We start from the raw sequence: 20,348 nt of genomic DNA, 5'->3' as shown, positions 1-20,348 counted from the left end.
TTTTTTGGATCCAGTTGTGGGGCCTGAACTCTGGGCCTGGGCGCTGTCCCGCAGCTCTTCAGCTCAAGGCTAGCGCTCTACCACTTGAGCCACAAGGCCACTTCTAGCTTTTTTCTTTTTGCTTATGTGGTGCTGAGGAATCGAACCCAGGGCCTCATGCATGCAAGGCAAGCACTCTACCACTGAGCCACCTTCCCAGCCCCTAAAGAGTCTTTCAAAATCAATAAAAATGGTGTGTGTGTATGTGTATGTGTGTGAATACTGAAGCTGGAACTCAGGGCCTAGGCACTATCACTGAGCCTCTTTGTGCTCAAGGGTAGCACTCTACCACTTGAGCCACAGCGCCACTTCTGGTTTTCTGGTAATTTATTGGAGGTAAAAGACTCACAGCCTTTCCTGCCTGGGCTATCTTAAAACCACAATCCTCAGATCTCAGCCTCCTGAGTAGCAAGGATTACAAGTGTGAGCCACTGGTGCTTGGCATACTTCCAGCTTTTTTGTGGGTAGTTTATTGGGGATAAAGATTCTCATGGAATTTCCTGCCCAAGCTGGCTTTGAAACCCAATCCTCAGATCTCAGCCTCCTGAGTAGCTAGGATTATAGGCATGAGCTGCCAGGGCCCAGCCAAAACTTCTTTTTATTTAATTATAAAAGCAATGTGAGAATATCATACTTACTTTTCTGTGTGTGTGTGCATGTGCGCCCCTGTGCACGTGTGCGTGGGCACGTGTGTGCGTGTGTGCTCTGGTACTGGGGCTTGAACTCAGGGCTTGAGTGCTGTCCCTTAGCTTTGTCACTCTGCCAGTTGAGCCATAGCTCCACTTCCAGCTTTAAAAAAAATTATTATTTTATAAAGGTTATATACAGAGGAGTTACAGTTATATAAGTCAGGCAAACAGTGCGTGTCTTTTTAGAGAATGTCTCCCCTCCCCTTGATCTCTCTCCCAGTGTCTTCTCCCATCCCCACCCACATGTTGTATAGTTCATTTTCAACATAGTGTCCAGCTGCATTTGTTCACCCTTTGTCCCTCCCAAAGACAGATAAATGAACAAACAATACAAAAAGAAAAGAAAAACAGCAGCAAAGAAAAAAAAGATCTTTTGTTTCCATTTCCTGGAGTTCAATAAATATTGTATATGGTCAGATAGGCACAACAGACATATTGTGGGCCTCCCCTAAGAATGCCCTCCTTTGGCACTTCTATCTTTTTTGTGGTTAATTGGAGATAAGAATCTCATGGACTTTTTTTTTTTAACCATGCTGGACTGAATCCTCAGCTCTCAGCCTCCTAAGCAGCTGGGATTACAGGCCTGAGGCACTGGTGCCTGCTTTACTGGGATTTCCTAAAATTTATCACCTCCTTCTCCTGACACCAGCTGCGCCCCCAGAGGTGAGAAAAGGAAACCCCAGACCCTCTTAGAACTTTCTAGGAGAAAGTGGAGGAAGAACAAAGGCTTAGGGGTTTTCATTTGGAGGGAAGCCCTCTCATTGGGGGTGGCAGCAAACCCTGTCATGGCAAGAACAGACCCCACCCCCCACCCCACCCCCTCTGTAGGCCACTCTTGCTTCTGTGAAGGGGCCTAAGTTGTGCTGGCATGGGCAGCTGGCTGCCAGCCTGCCCTCCTCCTCCTGAGTCTCAGGCGGGTCCGCTCCTTTGCCCTGTTATTACCGCTGGCAGATTGTTTGTGCCGCTGGCAGAAGCACGCAAGTCCTTCCAGTTCTCCTGCTCTCCTTCTGCAGCTCATCCGCTGCTGCGCGTGGGGAGGGGGAAGCGCCCAGGCCTGTTACCTGGAGGCCCCAGGGGTGGGGGAGGCAGGGAGTGCCCAGGCCAGGCGGCAGCCGGCCTGACTGGCCAAGCTGAGGACCGGATGAGTTTCTTATAGGACTGGAAAACTGGGACTGTAGGGAGGAGGTCAGCGGATGCTAGGGCAGGTGCTGGAGTTAGTGTCAGCACTCAGGTGACTTTGGAATGTCCTGACCCACTCTGGAGTCGCGGCGTGGCTTTCCTGCCCTGCCTCTGCTTCACACAGGAGCACCCCAACCACAGCGGTGGCGGTGATTTGAGCCCTCGTGGCATCCTGGAAGGAGCCACAGGCGGGCAGCTGGCCTCCTGGGCCAGGTCTCTGGCTTTTGTCTTGCGAATGGGCTTAGGGGTGATCACAATCTCCTGTGTGTTCTGGAGAGGACTGCCACATTCTAGAGGGAGCACACACACACGTTCTCCTTGCTGACCTTGACTGCGTCTTCACCTCTTTAGGGCCCGCGGTTCCACGTACAATACACCAGATGGGTGGTAGGTGGGGTTCCTACCACCTGTCCCTGTTCCTCCTCTCCCTTTTCTCCTCTCTGTCAATATGGGGTGAGTTCTGGGAGCTTGAGAACTTTCTGTGTGAGACTAGATTCCATGGAGGGCTTCATCGCTGACCTGGGCAGCTGGCCCTGTCTGCTGGCCCTGTTCTCACTGCCTGGGTGCTGTCCCCTCCACTCTGCAGGCAGGCCTGAATTGTTTCCCCCACTGGAACTGAATTTCTGGGGACTTGGTCTTTGCTTTGGACCCCCAAAGCCTCTGCACATCTGGCATCAGAAAAGAAATGCAGGACAGATTAGGAAGGCTGAGCGGGCACCAGTGGCGCACATCTATAATCCTAGCCACTCAGGAGGCTGAGATTGGAGGATCGCGGTTCAAAGCCAGCCCAGGCAGGAAAGTCTATAAGACTCTTATTTCCAATTAACCATCAGAAAACTGGAAGTGGCGCTGTGGCTTAAGTGGTAGAACACTTGCCTTGAGCTGAAGAGCTGAGGGACAGCGCCCAGGCCCAGAGTTTAAGCCCCACAATCGACAAAACCAAACCAAACCAAAAAAAAACAAACAATAGGAAGGCTCTCTCAGGTCACAGTCGTGGAGGGTTGAAGGGACAAGACTCAAATCTGAGTCCTGGCTTCCCGCAATAGCTGTACGACCTTGAGCAAGACAGTTCAGTGGACTGAGCCTCAGTTTCTTTGTCTAAAAATAGCCTGCATAATAGCTACCTCGGAGAGCTGTTGTGAGAATTAGAGGTGATGTCAGAGAGAAGCACAGCACACCACTGCCCGGCGCGTAGTAGGAGCTTAATGAGTGGAAGCGATGATTAACTGTGGTTATTAGAGTGTTCAGGTATTTGCCTAAAGCAAAGTCTTAATCCAAGAACTCAGGTTTGTGGCAAGTGACACACAGCCTCTCAGTGCCCAGGATCACCTCTTGATTTAGTCTTACACCTTAGTGTTAGGGCCCTTCTGTTCTGTAGAATGGAAAGTCCTTCTGGGGGAGAAACTAGCAGTGGAGGGCAGCAACCTAGACCAAGTGGCACTCGCTTACTCTCTGTCGTGAGCAGTGCCTTGGGGTGTGTGTGTGTGTGTGTGTGTGTGTGTGTGTGTGTGCGCGGGCGCGTGTGCGTGTGCGTGCGCGGGCGCGTGTGCGTGTGCGTGTGTGTACCACCAGTACTGGGTGCTGTCCCTTAGCTTTTTTTGCTCAAGGTTTGTGCTCTAGCACTTGAGTTGCAGCTCTACAATTTTTTTTTCTTTTTTGGTGGTTAATTAGAGATAAGAGTCTCACAGACTTTCCTGCCTGGGCTGGCTTTGAACCAAAGTCCTCAGATATCAGACACCTGAGTAGATAGGATTACAGGCTTGAGCCCCCAGTGCTTGTCTTTGTGTTTCCTTTTTGTGGGGGGACGAGGGTGGGATAGAGATGGGAGAGAGGCACATCAGTTGCCTCTCAAATCTGCTGTTGGGAGTGAGATTGAAGCCCACATACATCTATCTGTATTTGCCATTGGACAGAATACTCAGTGACCTGGCTCCTAGCCATCACATTTTAAGATTCCTGGCTTATTTTATTCTGTTTCTTGTTGGTGTGGATGTGCCAGTACTCGGGCTTGTGCTCATGGCTTCTTCTCTCTCAGCTATTTTCTGCCCATGGCTGGTGTTCTACCACTAGAGCCATGGCTCCTGTTCAGCCTGTTGTTATGCTAGTTAATTGGAGAGTCTTTGAGATTGGTTTGAGAGTCTCTCAGGCTGGTTTTTAAATTGTGATCCTCAGATCTCAGCCCCTGAGTGGCTGTGATTATAGGCATGAGACACCAGCACCTGGCTCGGTCTTTTTTGTTATTGTTGTTGTTGTTGGTCACAGGGCTTGAACTGAGGGCCTGGGTGTTGTCCCTGAGCTCTTTTGCTCACTTTGAGCCACAGCTCCACTTCCAGTTTTTAGGTGGTTAATTGGAGATGAGTCTCACAGACTTTCCTGTCTGGGCTGGCTTCGAACTGCTATCCTCAGATCCCAGTCACTTGAGCAGCTAGGATAATAGGCATGAGCCAACAGAGCCAACCAGGCACTGTTTATCATTAAAGTTTATCATAGATACATGTAGGGGGGGGGGGGAACCACAGACTATACATAGCCTATTCAGTACTAAACATAGTCTCAGGCATTTACCAGGGGTATTGGAATAGATACCTTGGCAATATGGGGGTGGGTGGGTGATGACTGTAGACAAGGAGAAATGGTGAGGAATGAGAAATCAGCCACTGGCCTCCTGGCCCTTAGGTACCTGCCTCACCCTGCCCAAATTTCCACGTGTGACCCACCCCACCCTCTAGAGCTGGTCCTGCCTTGCCCCCCTCCCCCATGCTTCCAGCCTAGTGTCCACAGATGAGGCCCAAGAGGAGCTACAGGAAAAGGGGGCATGTGAGGCAAAGCCCAGGGCAAAGCGATGGGTCAGAGGAGCAACAGCTCCACCCCGTCAGCCTGGGGCAGGACTGCTAGTGTCAAAACAAACTCTAGGAAAGTTGGGAAGGGGCCAACAGAGGGCAAAGGAAGCGGTCCGGTTTGGTTTTTTTGTTTGTTTGTTTTGTTTTTGGTCCGGTTGTGGAGCCTGAACTCTGGGCCTGGGCGCTGTCCCTCAGCCCTTCAGCTCAAGCCTAGCGCTCTACCACTTGAGCCACAGTGCCACTTCCGGCTTTTTTCTTTTTTCTTATGTGGTGCTGGGGAATCGAACCCAGGGCCTCAGGCATGCAAGGCAAGCGCTCTACCACTGAGCCACCTTCCCAGCCCAGCAGGTCTGGTTTGGACAAAAGAGTGGGACTTCTTGGCCAGGTGGCCACCTTGGCCCCAGGGGGTAGACGCAGAGGATGGCATGGAAGCTTTATCACCCCCAAAGCCAGAGTCAGGTACAGCTTTGCAATGAGCCTCACACTGCTGTCTTTTCATCCAATTACCCAATTTTTGCCCAGCATGGCACTTTGGTTCATCTCTATAGGATTTTGTGGGTGGAAGAGCCTTGGAGATTATATGACCAGTGTGCGGTCCCAGGACGGAGACCCTATAGTGATTGCTGCCAGCGGCTCCCCAGGCTTACTTGGATAGCATCCCCTCCCCCCCCCCAGTCCTCCCTCTGGTGGTAGAGCTGTGTCAGGGCTTAGGGCTTGGAAGGGTCTTCTGCTCCCTCAGAGGGAGTTTGCACTCCTGTATCTGTCGCCTCTTGCTCCTGGGGTCTATAGAAGAAACCAGCTGGAGAACTTGTCTTCTACCTCAGGCCTCTGCAGCGGCGGCCTGCCTTCCTCTCCTTTGGGCGCATCTCCTCAGCCTCTGTCCTCATCCCCGTCCTCATCCCTGTCCTGGGCCCTGCTCAGTTGTCAGTTGTTTCTCAAAGGATTCTATTGAGATTGGGATCTAGAGACTCTGCAGAGTATAAAGGGATTTTATTTTATTTATTTTTTTGTTGGTTGTGGGGCTTGAACTCTGGGCCTGGGCGCTGTCCCTCAGCTCTTCAGCTCAAGGCGAGCGCTCTACCACTTGAGCCACAGTGCCATTTCTGGTTTTCTGAGCGGTTTATTGGAGGTAAGAGTCTCATAGAGTTTCTTACTCAGGCTGGCTTTGAACCGTGATCCTGAGATCTCAGCCTCCTGAGTAGCTAGGATTACAGGCATGAGCCACAGACGCCTGGCTCTGTGTGTGTGTGTGTGTGTGTGTGTGTGTGTGTGTGTGTGTGTGTGTGTGTGTGTGTGTGTTCGCGTGTGCGCCAATACTGGAGATTCATGCTCTTATGTAGCTTTTTCACTTAAGGCTGGTGCTATACCACTTGAGCCTTAACTTCATTTCCACTTTTTTTTTTTGTCCTGTTTGAGCTGGCTTTTAACCCATGATCCTCAGCTAGGATTACAGATATGAGCCACTGGTGTAGGATTCCAACCACGCCTCTTGATTCAAGCCTGGCTCTTTCCAGTCACCTGCTGACCCTACAGGACTTGGTGGAAGTGAAGAGCCGTGACTAGTAGAGCCCACACTTGGATCACTGAGGCTGCATTTGCTCTTTTTGTAAGGGTAGGAAGGGGGCACCCACATCTCGAAGTTGATGTGTTAAACTTCAACTAAAACCAGTCAATGGTTTTACCACTCTATTTTGTTCTAATTATAAAAATAACCTATGCTGACTGTAAAATAAATTAGAAAAGACATTTAAATTTAGGGCATCTTTTCAAGAGTATTCCCTGGCTCTCCTGCTTTGTTTTGGGAAGAACAATAGGAGTCTGAGCCATTCCCCACCCACACCAGGCCTCTCAGAAGCAGGTTTTGTTATCAGTCCTTAAGGCCCCCAGGAAAGATTCCCAGAATGCCTGTGGCTGAACCCGGCAGGCTGGGGATTGGTGGTGAGCCTGCCTTATTGTTGTCATGCTCCAATCATCCGCCAGCTCTGCAAGTCCGCTGTGCTCTGGGAGCTTTCTGTGTCCTGTTCATCCTGGCCTCCTCTGAGATACCCCACATCCCATCCTGAATCCCCAGGCTGGAACCCCACCTTCGCCAAGAGGCCTTTGTTCTTTCAGAAGCAAAGGACTCCTTTAGGGGTTCCCTGGTGCTTGTGGTCTGGCCACACCATTTGTCCTTAGTTACATATTGACTTAGGCTAATCTCCTCTCTTCCGCACCTGGGCCTATTGCCAGTCTGCTGGAGCTCTCTTACTTGCTCTTTCCCCCAGCACTTACTTACCTTCTAGACCCTACCATCCAGGAACCTGAAGGTGCCTGAGCTGTGTGAACACTCACTGTCTCCTCCAATGCTGCTAGGGAGTTGGGGGGGGGGTCCTGCCCTGAGCTCATCTGAGAAGCTGGGACCACAGAGATTCAAAGGAGCCCCAAGACCCTGCTTCCCTGGCCCCCAGGACTCTCTTCCCAAAGTTGACAAGATTAGGTTTTGTACCCCTTAGATGTGTAAAATGGAAGTTGAGCTTGGTATGTGTGGGGGGAGGGCGGTCCTCTAGAGAAAGCAATCCTCTCTGGTGGCCAGGGCTCTGTCCAGTATTCAGGTTCCTCATAGTGAGCCAGAGGTTATAACAGTGCTTTGCTCTCTCTTCACAGTGCCCAGCGCCAGCCCCCTTGCACCCCCCAGGATGTACGCCAATGGCCCTAGCCTGGAAGCTCTCCTCCTCCTCCTCCTCCTCCTCCTCCTCCTCCTGCTCATCCATCTGGCAGGGGCATGATGGAGGGATCCTGGACCAGGGTCCTCTGTGGTCAAGTCTCCCAGAATGATTCTACTTCGGTGATGGGCAAGGCCAGGTAATCTCCCACTTACCTTCTAGTGTGAATACATAGAGGTGCCTTCTGGGTCCTCTCCTGGTTGTCTAGTGGCTGCGTGCAGCGCATCTGAGCATAATATCTGAGCCAAACAGGCTGGTTGCTCTCCCAGCTCCTCTCCTAGTTGGTTGTAAGGCTTTGGGCCAGCTCTAAACAACTGTCTTCTAAGCGTGGAGGTAAGAACAGCACCAGCAGCTGAGGGCTGGTGGTTCACAGCTGTAATCCTAGCTACTCAGGAGGCTGAGATATGAGGATCATGGTTCAAAGCCAGCCCAGGCAGAAAAGTCCACGTGAGACTCTTATTTCCACCTAACCACTAGAAAACCAGAAGTGGCGCTGTGCCTCAAAGTGGTAAAGTGCTAGCTTTGAGCAGAGCAGAAAAGCTCAAGGACAGTGACTGCCAAAACAAAAGACCCAGCACTGGCCTCAAGTGGCTAGAGGATACTGAACTGCTCTGCAGAAGCACCTTCGGGAGCGCCTGGCACAGACCAGCACGGTGTGTGGCGAGGCATCGCTAGGTGTCTAACTGGAATTGATATGTGTTGTGCCCTATTTTTGGGAATGTGACTTCCCTTCCTTTGGTTTAATCCTGGCACCCTTCTTAGGGCCCCAAGTGACTGAAGAGATGAAGGCTGCTGGCATCTCAGGACACTTGCTGAGCACTGGCTGAGGAGGGGGTATGTGTTCCTCCGCTGCTGCTGCCTTAAAGAGCAGGCTGGAGCCGGGCACTGGTGGCTAATGCCTATACTGTAATTCTAGCTACTCAGGAAACAGATCTGAGGATCTCGGATCAAAGCCAGCCTGGGCATAAAAGTCCCTGTGAGACTCTTATCTCTGATAAACCACTCAAAATCCAGAAGTGGTGCTGTGGCTCAAGCCCTACAACCAACAACAAAAAAATAGACTGGACCAGGGTTAGCAGGCTCTGACTGACGGAGGCCCGGCAGGTCATATCATCCAGCTGCGTCAGGTTCTTGTCTTAAGCTCAGTGGTAACCATGAAGGAGAAATGTTTGGATACTGGGGCTTAAATTCAGGACCTTGGTGTTTACCACTTAGCTGTTTTGCTCAAGGCTAGCACTCTACTACTTGAGACATAGCTTCCCTTGTGACTTTTTGGTAATGATTGTAGATAAGAATCTCACAGGGCTGGGAAGGTGGCTCAGTGGTAGAGCGTTTGCCTTGCATGCATAAGGCCCTGGGTTCGATTCCTCAGCACCACATAAGCAAAAAGAATAAAGCCAGAAGTGGCACTGTGGCTCAAGTGGTAGAGTGCCAGCCTTGAGCTGAAGAGCTGAGGGACAGTGCCCAGGCCCAGAGTTCAGGCCCCACGACCGGACCAAAAAAAAAAAAAAAAAAGAATCTCACAGACTTTTTTACCCAGGCTGGCTTTGAACTGTGATGCTCAGCTCTCAGCCTCCTGAATTAGGATTACAGACAATTGTTTTGATGGGTTTGTTTCCCTATGGGTGTGATAATGGTGGTGGTAGTGAAAGAGACCCAAGACAACACAACCCTCCCCTAAAATACAGAAAACATTAGCGATCTGATTTTAATTGGTGGAGGGAAAGTTATAAGACAGTTACAACACAGAGCCTCACAGCTATCTCTGATTGTCAGTGAGCACAGGGGTACAGAAATGTAAACACAAACAGAGCTTTGGGATAACCTGTAGGACTTTGAGAATACAGCAACTCCCCAGACAATTAAAGTAAAATGAAAACAAGCCTTCAGAGTGGGTCTATACAATAGTTCAGATACAGAACAAGAAATCTCCTCCCTCTAGGGTCAGTCTGAGGTTGGGGCCACAGTGGGGTCTGTGCCGCACACCGGGTCTTCTGGGTGGGGGATGCCTCGGCTGGGTCCGATGGGGCTTGGTTGCCACACTAGGTGGCCATCTGGTGAGTCTGGCTCGCTGACTCTTCTGCAGGCTGGCTACATGTAGCTCCAGGTCTGTCTCCTTTGACCCTCAAGACACACCCCCACTTTGACCTACAACCTCATTCCCCGTTATCAACAGGCCTCCTCACTCTTCTCTCCGAGGAGAGAACCAGAACAGCTGCTCAAAATCCCAGCCATGTGCCAAACAGCCAGGCCACGGGGAAATCTTGTTAACCTCCTCTTCTCCCTCTAGACATTTCTGATGTTATTATCCACCACCACCACCCCTTGCCCCCTTTTTTTTCTGCTGTTCTAGGGTTTCTGACTCATCCAGAAGAGGACCAGCCCTCCAGCTCGGTCCTGTACTCGCCTGGTGTTTCAGGCAGCAGACTCAGTGTTAAAGACTTGCCATCCACCTGGCTGACCCCTAATGCCCCCGCGGGACCCGCCCTCAGCCTCAGACACGGTGAGTTGTCCATCAGGAGTGCACAGGCTCACCAGGACAGGACACCTGGGGCCTCATGAAGGAGAGAGGGCTGGGGAGGGACGAGCAGGAGAGGTGAGGCTCTGTCCAGCAGAAGAGGAAGGACAGAAGGAGTGTTCCACCCTCAGTGTGGGGCTGTTGGAAGGTCTCTGGTTGGATGTTCAAAGATCAGGGGGGTGGGTTGGCACAGCCACCCCAGAGCCAAGGCACAGAGGAGGTTTGAAATGTCCAGGATAAATAGAACCACAGGGGGCGGGGGTGGAGAAAAGCCAGCTCCAACCCTCTCTTAAAAATAATCGCCATGGGCACCAAAAATATATTAATATCTGTACATTTGTCATCTTTACAAAAAAGGAAATAAAACCTCCTTGGCACCTTGTGGTTGGTTTAAGAATGAGGTGATATGCCGAGAGGCCACGTGTGTGCACCCCCGTGCACAGGAATACACACGTGTGGGAACCCACATACAACGAGAAAAAACAGAGGACACATGTAGCTGCTTGGGCACACGCGTGCACACACACACACACACACACGCACACACACACACACACACACACACACACACACACACACACACACACACACACAGAGAGCTGTGCAAACATGTGCCTCTTTGTCAGAAGGGCAGAGCCCTCTGGAACCCTGAGCATTAGAACCTGCTGCTGCCAGCCTCCCCCACTGCTGTTTGCAAGGGTGCTCTTGACTCATTGTCCACGGGGACCCGGGCTCTGCAGAAGGGCATCAGGGTCCCCTCTGGTCTTTCTCCTTTGGGGAGGAAGTCCTGCTACGAGGAGGCAGTGCTGGGCTTGCTTGGCCTCACCCCTGCCCAGACATTCCCATGTCTTCCCACACTCAGAGCAGCCTCTGTCCATAAGTCAAACATGGAGGAAGGAGCACCATCAATGGTAGGCTTGCGTGATCAGGAGGTGCCTTGTGGGAGCCCAAGGCCCAGGGGCTCTGGTCCTGATCACTGGTATTTGGGCAAGAGGCCATGGGAGGGTGGGTTGGCCGGGTAGCAGAGGTGCCCCTGGCCCCTCTGGGATCACCCCAGCCTGGGTACTCAGAGGTGGGGGCCGCCCTGCAGCAGGGAGGTGACGGTGTTCTGCAGGGCCACGGCCACCTTCTTGGAGGTCTTGCGCAGCAGCGGGCTGTCAGGGTGGTGCTCCTTCAGGTGCAGCACGTGGCCCTCCTGGCTCTCGGAGGTGCAGCCACACTCCTCACACACGTACAGCTTGGCCCGGCGCTCCTTGTACGCGTACTGCTGCTGCACACCGTGGATCTTCTTGAGGTGAGACTCCAGGGAGCAGCGCTGCGTGAAGGCCTTGTCGCACAGGCTGCACTTGTATGGCCGCACACCTGCAGAGGACAGGGGCCGACATCAGGGGACCTTGGAGCCTGTCAGCAGTGTCCAGACACAGAAAGGTCAGGACACCCGCCTCTGGGGTAGAGGAGGGACAGATGAGGCCTAGTTAACACTCATTTCCCCAGTGAGCCTCGAGTCCCAAGTCCTCATCTGTGAACCCAGGAGGCTGTGCGCTCTCCTAGGCCCCATCACCAAGGAGGCTGCTGGCAGCCTCCCACTTGAACCTGTCCAGGTAGGTCTGGGGTCTCCCTCCTGGCCACAGGCCTCCACGTACCAGTGTGGGTTCGGACATGTCTCTTGAGGTCAAAGGTGTCGTTGAAGCCCTTCCCGCAGTAGGTGCACAGGTGCCTCTTGACGTCATTGTGGCACTTCATGTGGCGGTTCAGCATGCGTTGGTAGGTGAAGGTCTTCTGGCAGATGTGGCAGGTGAAGAGGTCTCCATTGGGACTGTCCCCCAGGGTCACCTGTGGGTGAAGACAGTTGTTTGGTTTTTTGGTGTGTTGGCACTGGTACTTGAACTCAGGGCCTTAGCTTTTTCTGCTCAAGGCTGGTGCTCTACCAGTGGAGCCACAGCTCTATTTCTGGATTTTTGCTGGTTAATTGGAAATAAGAGTCGGGTGGACTTTCCTGCCTGGGCTGGCTTCGAATCTCAGTCCTCAGATCTCAGCCTCCAGAGTTGCTAGGATTACAGGCATGAGCCACTGGCCCCTGCAAGGACAGTATTGTGACAGATTTCCAGAACCCCTGTGACGGTGGGCTGGCAGGGAAGGGAAGAAGCACACATGCCAGCCCCTAGCAGAGGCCCTCCAGTGCCCAGAGCCTATGCTGTCTGCTAAGAGAGAGGCAGTGTGCGGGTGGGAAGAAACGCTTGGGTCTTTCATCCAGCTTCCTTTCCCCACATCTCTTTCTGAGGCTGCCACCTAAGCCTTCCTTAACCATTGAGAGCTGTGGCTTGAATGATCATCCATAAGTGGCTATTGCACCACCAGGCATCTGCGCGTGAGGGGGTTCGCCCTCAGCTGTGGCTGGGTCTCCCTGAGATTCCCGTGCCTTGCACAGTTTCCTCTGCCCTTTGAGACAGGGAAGAAGTCCACACTATGGTCCCTGTGGTGGCCTCCCGTGCTGTGACTTCCCTGAGCTGGCCTCCATCCAGGTCTGATTGCCAGGGCGTTGGTGTGCTCCCTTTTGCCATTCTCTTGCCTAGGATTTTTTTTTTTTTAACGACAGGAAATTTCAATATCATGGGCCGGTGCCTGCTACTCAGTGAGAATCTTATTCTGCCACCTTTCTCCTTTACCTGAAGCAAGTCCCAGGAGCTACCAGATCTCCCGCCAAGTGTGCTGCTCTGTGTGGCCAAGCACAGGACAAACTGAATGGCTGGCCCAGGGAGACACACCTCTGTTCACACCCAGAGGTGGCCTTGCTCTGTGGGGGGCCCTGTCATTGGCCATTCCTGAATTCCAGCTTCCTCATGCAGCTAGCTGACTCTGTGGGTCAGACTCGGTGCTCTGACTCCTCGGCTGCCCTGCCCCAGGTTCTTCCCCCTATTCACAGGGATGTGAGAGGTAGGGGAGGGCTGGCAGGGGTGGGGGGTGAGGGATAGAAAGTCAGGAGGGCTCTGGCTGGCTGTCACTAACTATGGAGCATGTCCCCTGTGCTTACAGCACACTTGACCCCTGTAGGTAGGAGGGGAAGGGATAGTCTTCTTTGGGCCAGCTGACTGCAGTCTTTCGCACACGGGAGAGCTAGAGGAGCACCCTTCCGCTAGGTCACTGCTGGCAGATGCCCTCAGGTTCTGGAGCAGTCAGGAATGCCAACCCAGTCAGGGCAAGCCTGCTGCCAGCGTTCTCCATGGAAGCTGGGCATCTACACTCCTGCTGGGTATGGGGGAGGGGCAGGGGGTTGCCTGGCACACTGACAGGGCTGGAGATGGCACACCTGGGCAAGGTGGCCACGGCCACATGCCTCAAGGAACAGCTGACTGCCGCACCAACTCCAGACCTCATGCTCCCTGGGGGGCTGGACCCGAGGCCAGGCGGCAGCTGGGCTGGACTCAGGACTTGTGTGTGAAGAGGTATTTCTTCCCACGGCTCTGCTTGCCTCTTGTGGCACAAAATAAAACTGGATGCCCCAGATGGGGACCCCCAGAGCGCGAGGCGTCCCACTGCAGACCCGCTTCTCCCCGACCCTTCCCATGCCTCAGCCCAGGGCCCTGGTCCTCCCCGGCCTGTCTCATGCTTTTTGACACTCTGTGTGGGCTGCACGCGGGGTGCTGCCCACCTCTGGACCCTAGAGACCGTGGGAGAGCCATTACCTTCATCTTGGTGCGCAGAAAGCCCTGGTCTCTGACCTGTGGGTCTGCCAGGCATCCCACATGTTCCGAGGGCAGCTGGGCCACCACACAGGGCCCAGGGGCCACAGTGTAGCCGGAGTCACGGAGGCTCATGTCCAAAGCCAGGGGGCAGGAAGGAGCTTCAGCCACCGAAGGCTCTGGCTCCCGGTAGGGCTGTGGGGGGCAGAAGCCCAGGCTCACTGAGGAGAGAAGAGCAGCTAGGTGAGGGTGTGGGGAGACAAGAGGATTCCGTGCAGTGTCGGAGGTGGCTGGAACCAGAAGCTTCTGTTCCTCCCCTTGCAGGCATGTGGGCAGAGCTGGGGGGGAGGGGGATGGAGCAGCCTGACCACACCTGCGCCTCCCTCCTGCCCCATTAAGGTAATTACAGGTGACGCCAGCCAAATGCCACTGCTGGCTGAATAACTTGTGTCTTAGCGGAACTGGGAGGACAAGGTGCCCTGCCAATTACGCCTGCACTGTCCGAGCGCCCCACCTCGGCCAGTCCCTCTGGATTCCAGGCCTGTCCTCACTTCTGTTGGGACAAAGGGCACCGTGGGAGCTCTGGCCAGGGACAGCTCTCCTTGAGGCTTGCCCTGGCCACCAGAGGGTGCCGGGGTGGGATGATCTAGCCCCCCCCCCCCGTGTGCCTCCCCTTTGGGCAGATGTAGCTATTAGCCTTTGGGGCCCTAGCCCTCCTGTACCCCTTGCCCATCAGGGCTCTGGCTGTCAGCTGGGGCTGAGCCCAGCTTGGTAGACAAACAGGCCAGGTGGGTGGAGAGGGAGGAGGTCAGGGCGCAGCAGGTGGATGCTGCCCGCCCTGCGCTTGCGCAAGCCTCCCCTGGGGACCGCTGTGCGCCGCCACGCACTGGGGCTGGGCTCCCTCGGGCAGTGCACACCGATACCTGGCAGCCCTTTGGCAAGGCCGCTCCCCTCGGCACACACCTCATACTAAGCGGGCCAGGGAAGCTTGGCTGCAGACCCTGCGCCCCAGGTCCTGACATGAAAGAAACAGCGGCACCCAGGCAACAGGTCTCAAAGCCAACAGAGCCAGGCCCAACGGTCTCAAGCTTTCAACCACAATTTCAGATCATCAGTCTAACCTGAGCTCCAACTCTGTACTTGGAACCAAGAAGCAAGGGGGCATTTCCCAAGCTTCAGAAGGACAAAAGAGGGACGTGGGCAGAAAGGCTGATTCAGAGGGACCTGGGGTGTGGGGGTGGGGGAGTGTGGATTTGTAATGTCAGCGCCCCCCCCCCCACCAGGGTCAGGCTCTCCCCTCACCTCCTGTCCCTGGCTAAACAGAGCCAAAGAGGATGTGATCGTGGAGGAAGGGTGAGTGGGGAACACTGCAGTTTCGGGGAGCAACCCAGCTTTCGCCCCCTCAAAACACAACAAAGTTCTGACAAGAGAAGAATGCGCCTGCGTGCCGCCCAGAACCCGTTCTGCTGGCGATGGCGTCCGTCTGACCGGGGACTTTAATGAGCCACCTCATTCCAGGGTTGATTCACCACACCTGGACCCAGCCCTTAGCTGGCACCCCACCTCTCTCTGAGGGCCCAGCTCTTAGCCATGCTTTCTGAGACCTGGGTACCCTGGTAAACGGCAAGGGGACCTGACCTAGGCGGGGGGGGGGGCCTGGGGGGGAGATGGGTGGCGGGCTGGCTCCGGTGCCCGCTTACCAGCCAATGGTGAAACCTTGGCTCAAAGTCCCAAATGGAGGAAAATTCCCTCTTCTTAGCCTAGGTGGAAGCACACAGGCCTCTACCCTTGTCTGTCATTTAGTGGAATTGTGTGAGTGAGGTGGCCCAAAGCTGAGCGTGGTCATGCAGACTGGCCGTGGCAGTAGGTCATTCGGTCTGAGCTCCGGACGGGGCAAGCTGTCACCCTGGGCTCTACAGCTCCATGGAGAGGAGGGGGGGGGCGGGGGGCAGGTCTAAGGACCCACGCCTATTCGTTGGAGAGGAATCTCCTGCTGGCCTGTCTGTCTCTGCCTTCCCACAAAACCCTGGAAAGGCTGCTGTTGAGGACAAGGTGTACGCTCGCTGTGGGGCTCGAGAGGCTGCTAGGGTGGGGAGGTTTCCTTCACCCCAGAAGCCCTGTCAGACCTGTCTCCCTGCCACCCCCGTGTGTCCCTGCCGGGCCGCACGCACAAAGAGTGTGCATTGGTGTGTCATCCGCTGGTCCTGAGTGGCAGGAGGCGGGAGGTAGAACTGGTTGGGCCCTGCTGGTGCTGCTCCATCTCCTAATTAGACGTTTCCGGTAAGGTGGTGGCCACTGTGACCGCTCATCCCCTGCCCACAGCTATGGAGTGACAAGGCTAGCCCAGCCAGCCTTCTCCCTCCTTCCCCTCCCCCTCCTCCTCCTCTCTCTAGAGTCTGCTGGGTTTCCTCCAGCTGGCTCTTGGCTCAGCCACTGTCCAGTGCCTGGTCCTACCTTAGACAGGCCAGGGCTCTGGGGACAATACAGCAAGCCTCCTGAGTCCCTAGCTGACCACCTGGGTTCTGGGGTGGAGGTCCATTCTAGTGCGTGTGTTATGAAGTCACAACCTCAGCTAGTGGGCACAGGTGGCCTCCTGTCTTAGCCTATTGCTCTCCTATTTAGTGCCAGATTCTTCTTTAGAGCAATAAACTTGGTCCCGTTTGCTGATGTTTTTCATTCAGCATCCAAAACAAAGTTAGAACTGGTCCCTTCACCCCGGCGCCTGGCCCTCAAGCTGCAGGAGCTGTACTGAGTCTCCTTTGTAGCTCCCACCTGCACAGGTCTGAGTGCCCGGAGGGGACAGAGAACCAGCACCAGCATTGGCCAGACTTCACTCTCTGAGGCCGCTTGCTTTCTGGGACAGACAGTCTGGCCACTTCTGCCTCAGGACACCCTAATTCAGACAGTTTAGTGGCTTAAGTGATCATGCCCCATGGGACAGGAAAGAGTCCCAACTGGTCCACTGCTGGCATGCCTTCCGTCCCCGTGTACTGGCTGACGTCCCTCTCCCAGCCTCACTGCCTTACTCCCTGGAGTGATGACTATTGAGTCCTCCTTCACTGTCCCACGCTCCCAGCCATCGCTGCAATACTCAGTGGAGGCCCTGTCTCTCCACATCCCCCCCCCCCTGCCAAGTCCCATGAGGAGGGCACATCTGACTTCCTGGGTTACTCCTACCCAGCCTGGAAACGTCCACCAAATCCCCACACAAGCCAGCAGCAGAGCCTGTCTGGATGGCATTACAGAAGGAAAGCCTGGCTAGCCTCTGGGGCTTGTGGGGCGGGATCAGTGGCATAGGGGAGACTCAGAGTAGGGATGTGGGGTTGGGAGTATGGCTTCATGGTAGAGTGCTTGCCCAGTAGGCATGAAGCCCTGGGTTTGGATCCTCAGTACCACATACACAGAAAAAGCCAGAAGTGATGCTGTGGCTCAAGTGGTAGAGTGCTAGCCTTGAGCAAAAGAAGCTCAGGGACAGTGCTCAGACCCTGAGTTCAAGCCTCAGGACTAGCAAAAAAAAGGGGGGGGCGGTATCTGGAGTTTGGAACGTCTGTAGGATGATCTTGGAGTTCCAGCTTTCAGGCTGGGTACAGGCTGTGTCCAAGGGCCTTGGCCTTAAGCTCAGTCTCAAAACTAGTTACCTGCTGTTTCTGGAGCTTTTCCCAGCCAAGACATGGAATTTACCCATAGGTACAGGTGCCTGCTTCATCCTCAGGGAGCCAGCAAACCCCTCACCCCCCAACCCCGCCTTACTCCATACCGACACGATCAAGGAGAGAAGCCCACACGGGGAGAGGAGAGGAGAGGCGAGTGGGGCTGGCCATCCTAACCAGTGGGACACTTCCCTCAGTCTGTCCTCTAGCTTGGGCTGTCCCCTCCACTTTGGGAGGACAGCAGGGCTGAAGGAGTCTCCTCTGGGAGGGCAACCTCTAGAATTTTATATGCAAAAGGCTGGTGCGATTGTGAGTTACAGCTGCCAGGCCAGGCCCAACACCTTTAGTACAGTCCAACCGTCTTCCTTCAGGAGGGGTCCCCGTGATGCCTTGAGGGTCTCAGAGGGCCTTGGTGGGAAGGACAGAACTCACATGCTCCCACCACGTTCCCGGCCCTCCCAGTGCGAAAGCGGGAATGGGGTCAGTGCTCAACCAGTCAGTGTGCCAGGGTTCTGTGAGGAGGGGTGACGGAAACGTGCTGGGCTGGCTCCCGGGGTCATGGTTGGCTGGTGATGGAATGGCCCAGCCAGGGGACAAGCCACCACAAAACACACCCCCTGCTCTCCAGCCATGAGGCACCCAAGCGTGGACGGAGGACGTTTCCTTTATTTCCAAAAAGGGTGGGAAAGCTCTCCAGTGGACGACGGGGGGGGGGGGGGGGGGGGGGGAGGATAGAGGCAGGGGAAATGAAGTTCTATGGGCAATTCTTACCAGCTGTCCCGCACATGGGCAGGTTAGCTGGGTCCTGCCCTAGCCAGCAGTTGTGTGTCCCCTCACCTGGATAAGAGCAGCAGCAGGGGACATGGACCACCCAAGGCCACCTCTGCACCTGACAGGATGGGTCCCAGGGGCACCAGAACTGGGGTGGTGAGGAAATCACTAGGACTCAAAGAAGTCAAGACTTGAACAAACGGAATTTCTTTGTCCTTCATAAAAGTCAACACATGATCTGGTACTGATTGGGATGTGAAATAAAACTAAAAATAACAGCACACCGAGCCTGGCTCAAGCCTCAGCTCACCTTTCACACAGTCCAAGTTCAGTTTATCAGATCCCAAGGAGCAGCTAAGCAGCAAGTCAAACACAGGTTGGGGAGGAGGCAGGAGCAAGGAAGGGGCTGCCCGCCTCCGTGGCTTTTCCGGAGGTGGAGCACTGGTCAGCTAGCCAGGGTCCTTGGTAGGGAAGAACTAGAGTCCTGAGCCCACAGCTCGGGTGAAGAGCCACCAACTACTTCCCTTTTGGCCTCCCTTTTCTCTACTGGGGCCATCACAGCCTTCGGGCCTATTCCCCAATTAAGGAGATTGCCGAAGTGTGGCCCTATCCTCTTGGGAACACGTTAAGTCAGTGACACTAGCCAAGCGATCCTGGAAGGCCAGGCCACAAAGAGCTCACCGTGACACATCTCCACTAGCATTTCCAAGAGGGAAACTGAGGCCAGAGGCTTCACAGAGCCCCTCACCCACTGCCCTCACTTCCCGACTTTCTTAAAGGCCTGGGCGGTGCCAGAGAGCCTGCGGATCAAGGGTCAAAGTCGGTTGGTTAATTACCACCTCTTCCCACCCCCACCCCCTCTTGGAGGCGCTGGGCAGCGCGCCCCCGCCCCACCCCCACCGCGGGGCAGCGGGGCGCCCAGGCACCGGCCGCCTCCACACCAAAAGGGCAGGATGGGGACCGAAAGCGCAGGAGTGCCTCGAGGACACCGGAAGATGCAGCGGGTGGGGGTGTGTGTGATACAACGCGGGTTACTCATTCCAAGTGGACGCGGACGCTGTCAAGGCGTCTTCTCGAAATAAACTGGGCGCACCAGTTTCCTGGGGCCCGTCCCCGGCCGTGGGGTGCACTCCAGGGACCCTCTTCTCCCCCCCTCCCGGCGTCCTCGGCAAGGTTGAAGGTGGGTAACGGAGGTGAGACCGGACCCCACGTTTGTCTCCAAGGGCAGGCGGGTGTAGCGGGCGCTGCTCGCCGTCCCCCCCCCCCCCCGTTCTCCCCTCCCCGCTCCCGGAATCGCGCCTCGCCGAGCGGGAGCCGCACCCGCCCCCAGCCCCGATCGGACCCCTAGTGTGTGTGGGGGCTGATCTCCCCCCTGGCGCCCCGGGGCCCCTCGCCCGCCCCCATCGACGTCCCCGCTTTCTGGATTTACGGTGTGAGGGCCGGAGGAGGGGGTCGCCGGGGGTGCCACACCCCGCTGCCTCCGCCCCCCGCCCCGTGCCGGCGCGGGCTAACGGGGCCACGGCCGCGCCGAGCCCCGCGCCCCAACGGCCGGCCCCCGCCCGCCCTCCGGTCCGCCCTCCCGCGCCGCGCCGCGCCGCGCCGCACCTGGCACGTAGATCTCGCCGCGCTCCTCGTCCGGGAGCTCGCTCCAGTTCCGCTTGCACGTGGAGACGCACGGCTTCTTCACCAGGAACGCGCGGGGCATTTTCGAACCCTGAGAGTCTCGCGCCGGGCGCTTCCGTAACTCAATTCGGCGCCGGCCCCCGGGCCGGGCTGGAAGCGCGGGGCGACGGGCCGGGTGGAGACCGGCTCCGGGGCAGGAGGCGCCGCGGGGGCTCCCGCGCTCCGCGCAAAGACGGTGCCCGGACGGCGCGCGCCACAGCCCACTCCGCCGACGGTCTCGGTCCTCCCTCCGGAGCGGAGCCCCTGCAGCCGGGTGCACCGGGCGGCTCGGCGTCTCCGGGTTCGGCTGCTGTCCCCGCGGCCGGCTCGGCGAGGCTTCAAGTGCGAGCCGGCCCGACGGGTTCACGCTTTATTGGCCCGCGGCGGTGCGTGGCGGTGGCGGGGCGGGGGCGGGCGGGGGTGTGGATCGGATCTAATTAGCTCCGAGTGGCCCGGAGAGCGATGGCGCATGCGTTGGGAAATAACGGTGACAACCCACCTATTTGTTACCTGTCGAACCGGTTTCCATTCCGCTGCCGGTGAGGTGGCCTCGCGGCCCGGGCGGGGCGGCCGGCCGGGGGCGGGCGGCGGGCGGCGGGCGCCGGCTCGGGCTCTCAG

At 55.9% G+C, this 20,348-nt stretch overlaps 2 protein-coding genes across 2 annotated transcripts in view; one reads left to right on the top strand and one right to left on the bottom strand.

The window, feature by feature from the left end:
• The window catches only part of LOC138818623 (golgin subfamily A member 6-like protein 25), a 44,732-nt gene extending 34,849 nt beyond the window's left edge, over window positions 1–9,883 (top strand). The window contains exons 3-4 of the mRNA XM_070009602.1: window positions 7,391–7,588; window positions 9,803–9,883. The gene's annotated coding sequence lies outside the window, so the exon portion shown is untranslated. The remainder of the gene's footprint in view (window positions 1–7,390; window positions 7,589–9,802) is intronic.
• A 67-nt stretch (window positions 9,884–9,950) lies between these two features.
• Window positions 9,951–20,059, bottom strand: LOC138818554 (putative transcription factor Ovo-like 1). The gene is made up of 4 exons (XM_070009447.1): window positions 19,674–20,059; window positions 13,651–13,868; window positions 11,611–11,800; window positions 9,951–11,329 (listed from the first exon to the last, which is right to left on the bottom strand). The coding sequence occupies exons 1-4, from the start codon at window positions 19,771–19,773 to the stop codon at window positions 11,034–11,036; spliced, it is 804 nt and encodes a 267-aa protein (XP_069865548.1). The 5' UTR covers window positions 19,774–20,059; the 3' UTR covers window positions 9,951–11,033.
• Window positions 20,060–20,348: the final 289 nt, after the last annotated feature.

The sequence above is a fragment of the Dipodomys merriami genome, unplaced genomic scaffold (assembly GCF_024711535.1).
Source record: "Dipodomys merriami isolate MVZ:Mamm:240054 unplaced genomic scaffold, mDipMer1.0.p SCAF_78, whole genome shotgun sequence".
Classification (NCBI taxonomy): domain Eukaryota; kingdom Metazoa; phylum Chordata; class Mammalia; order Rodentia; family Heteromyidae; genus Dipodomys; species Dipodomys merriami.
The sequence above is the reverse complement of the archived record's forward strand: the minus strand, read 5'-3'. Positions and strand labels throughout refer to the sequence as shown.

Coding starts and splice junctions, on each gene's coding strand:
- LOC138818554 (XM_070009447.1), bottom strand. CDS start 19,773: ATGCCCCGCGCGTTCCTGGTGAAGAAGCCGTGCGTCTCCACGTGCAAG. Junction 13,869..19,673: donor CGGCGAGATCTACGTGCCAG/GTGCGGCGCGGC, acceptor TTCTCTCCTCAG/TGAGCCTGGGCTTCTGCCCC. Junction 11,801..13,650: donor TTCTGCGCACCAAGATGAAG/GTAATGGCTCTC, acceptor CTTCACCCACAG/GTGACCCTGGGGGACAGTCC.